Source organism: Empidonax traillii, unplaced genomic scaffold, assembly GCF_003031625.1.
Source record: "Empidonax traillii isolate 1590-97213 ecotype Southwest subspecies unplaced genomic scaffold, ASM303162v1 scaffold2475:size40719, whole genome shotgun sequence".
NCBI classification, from domain to species: Eukaryota; Metazoa; Chordata; class Aves; order Passeriformes; family Tyrannidae; genus Empidonax; species Empidonax traillii.
This window is the reverse complement of record NW_020957668.1, coordinates 7,395-9,793: the sequence shown is the minus strand read 5'-3', so window position 1 is coordinate 9,793 and position 2,399 is coordinate 7,395. Positions and strand designations below refer to the sequence as shown.

General features: G+C 57.4%; 1 protein-coding gene across 1 annotated transcript in view; it reads left to right on the top strand.

The window, feature by feature from the left end:
* The window catches only part of LOC114071961 (protocadherin gamma-A12-like), a gene marked incomplete at both ends in the record, with an annotated part of 40,713 nt that overhangs the window by 30,923 nt on the left and 7,391 nt on the right, over positions 1-2,399 (top strand). The window contains one exon of the mRNA XM_027909866.1: positions 2,197-2,394. Within this exon, the coding sequence (XP_027765667.1) occupies positions 2,197-2,394 (198 nt within the window). The remainder of the gene's footprint in view (positions 1-2,196; positions 2,395-2,399) is intronic.

Here is a 2,399-nt window from a genome sequence, read left to right as displayed (position 1 = left end):
TTTTTTTTTGAAAACATGTACCCCCGTAAACAAGAAAGAATTAGATCAATATTTTCTTAACAATCTTCAGTCCTTTACACATTGATTACTGAGAAAAAGAAATATCTTTCTTGTGGCTATAAAATGACTTGATTAAATGTAGATTTGTATCATTTAAGGAAGCATTAAGTTTGTCCTAGAGAGGTAGATGAAACTTTTGAAGCCCTTCCAATCTCCTTTAGGATTATTAGTTACATCTTTATTTCTGTTGATAATTCAATCAGGCAGCAGTTTCCTCTCTGACTTCTAGAGGGTTGCAATTGCTCTCGTCCCGTTTGTGTTCATGAGCCTTATATCAGTGGCTATTCGGGGTGTTGGGGGTATGTATCTCAAAGCATGCTTTTGAACAAATAGGATAAGACTAAAGGTAATCAAGAAGTTAAAATAAGAAAAAAATATTTTCGTTTACATATATTGGCATTAGTAAATAATTCGTCACCCGTGCAGTGAGTGCACCAAGTGCACAGAATGCCTCTGCATTTCCCTGGATTGTGATCACTTGGACGATCAAAGCAGAGCTCTCCCGGAGAAAAGCCGAGGCAGGAGGTTCCCGCTGCACGGGACCGATGTCTCCATGGTGCGTGGCCCGTCCCCGAGAGCTTCCCGTGGGCGAGGCAGGGCGGGCATCTCTCGGCAGCGCTCGGTGCCTGCAGTGCCGGGAGGAGGCTGCGGGCGCCGCTGTTGACCGAGATGAGCGAGAGGAAGGTCGGAGCGCTGCAGCCCCGCCCGCTGCGGACCGGCTCGATTGCTGGATAACTGGATTTCTAGCTCTGCGGCCGGGCGGTTTCTGATCGTCCCCGCGGTGTGGAACCGCTCTGCAGCGAGGTGGAGAGCCCGGCGGCAGCAGCTGGAAGCGGCTGACGGGAGTTGTACCTTGAGCCAGATCGGTGAGCAGCGGCGGGGATCTGCCGGTGTTGTTGCGGTGCCGGCGGTGCGGTGGCGGCGATGTGCTCTGCGGGGAGGCGCTGGGGCCGGCGGCAGCGAGTCCTGCTCTGGGGCGTCCTGCTGGCGGCCTGGGAGGCGGCGTGGGGGCAGCTGCGCTACTCGGTGCCCGAGGAGATGCCCAAGGGCTCGTTCGTGGGCGACGTGGCCAAGGACCTGGGGCTGCAGATATCGGAGCTCCAAGACAGCGGCGTCGGCGTTGTCTCTGTCGGTAGGACGCAGTATTTCACTCTACACGAGAAGACGGGACATTTAATGACTGCCGAGAGGATCGACAGAGAGCAGCTGTGCGAGAGTGTGGAGCAATGCGTGCTGCGCTGTGAGCTGATAGTGGAGGGACAGATGCAGGTTTATGGAATCGAGGTGGAAATCATGGACATCAATGACAACACCCCTAGTTTCAAAGAAATTGAGCTCGAAGAGAGAATGAGCGAGACAACGGCTCCGGGGTCGCGGTTTCCCCTGGCCGAGGCTCATGACCCGGACTCGGGACGGAATTCCTTACAGAGCTACGAGCTGAGCGGCGACGACCACTTCTCGCTGGCCGTGCAGACGGGCCCCGGCGGGGATCAGCGTCCCGAGCTGGTGCTGGCGAAGGCGCTGGACCGGGAGGAGGCGACGTTCCACGAGCTGGTGCTGAGGGCGATGGACGGCGGCGATCCGGCCCGGACGGGCACGGCGCGGATCCGCGTGACGGTGGTGGACGCGAACGACAACGCGCCCGTGTTCAGCCAGGCGGAGTACATGGTGCGTGTGCCGGAGGACGTGCCCGTGGGCTCTGTCCTTGTCACCGTCACGGCCACCGACCACGACGAGGGTATAAACGGGCACGTGAATTACTCGTTGAAGAAAATAACAGAAAAAGCAACAAAGATTTTCCATCTGGACTCTGAGACGGGAGCGATCACGTTAGTGCAGAGCCTTGATTATGAAGAAGGCGATTCATATGAACTGGAGGTACAGGCACGGGACGGAGGAGACCTTTTCGACACGGTGAAAGTTACAATTGCCGTGACAGACGTAAATGATAATGTGCCCGAGATTTTCGTGCGCTCGGCATTGAGTGAGATTTCTGAGAATGCCCCGCCAGGGACGGTGGTGGCCCTGCTGCACGTGCACGATCGGGACGCCAGGGCCAATGGCGAAGTGCTCTGCTCTCTCGACGGGGACATCCCGTTCCGCCTGGAGAAGTCCCTCGAGGACTACTACCGCGTGGTGACAGCGAGAGAGCTGGACCGCGAGCAGCAGTCGGAGTACAACGTGACGGTGCGGGCGTCCGACGGCGGGTGGCCGGCGCTGCAGAGCAGCAGGGTGCTGGCGCTGCGGGTGCTGGACGTGAACGACAACGCGCCGGTGTTCTCGCAGGAGCGCTACAGCGCGCGTCTGCGGGAGAACAACGCGGCGGGCGCGCTGGTGCT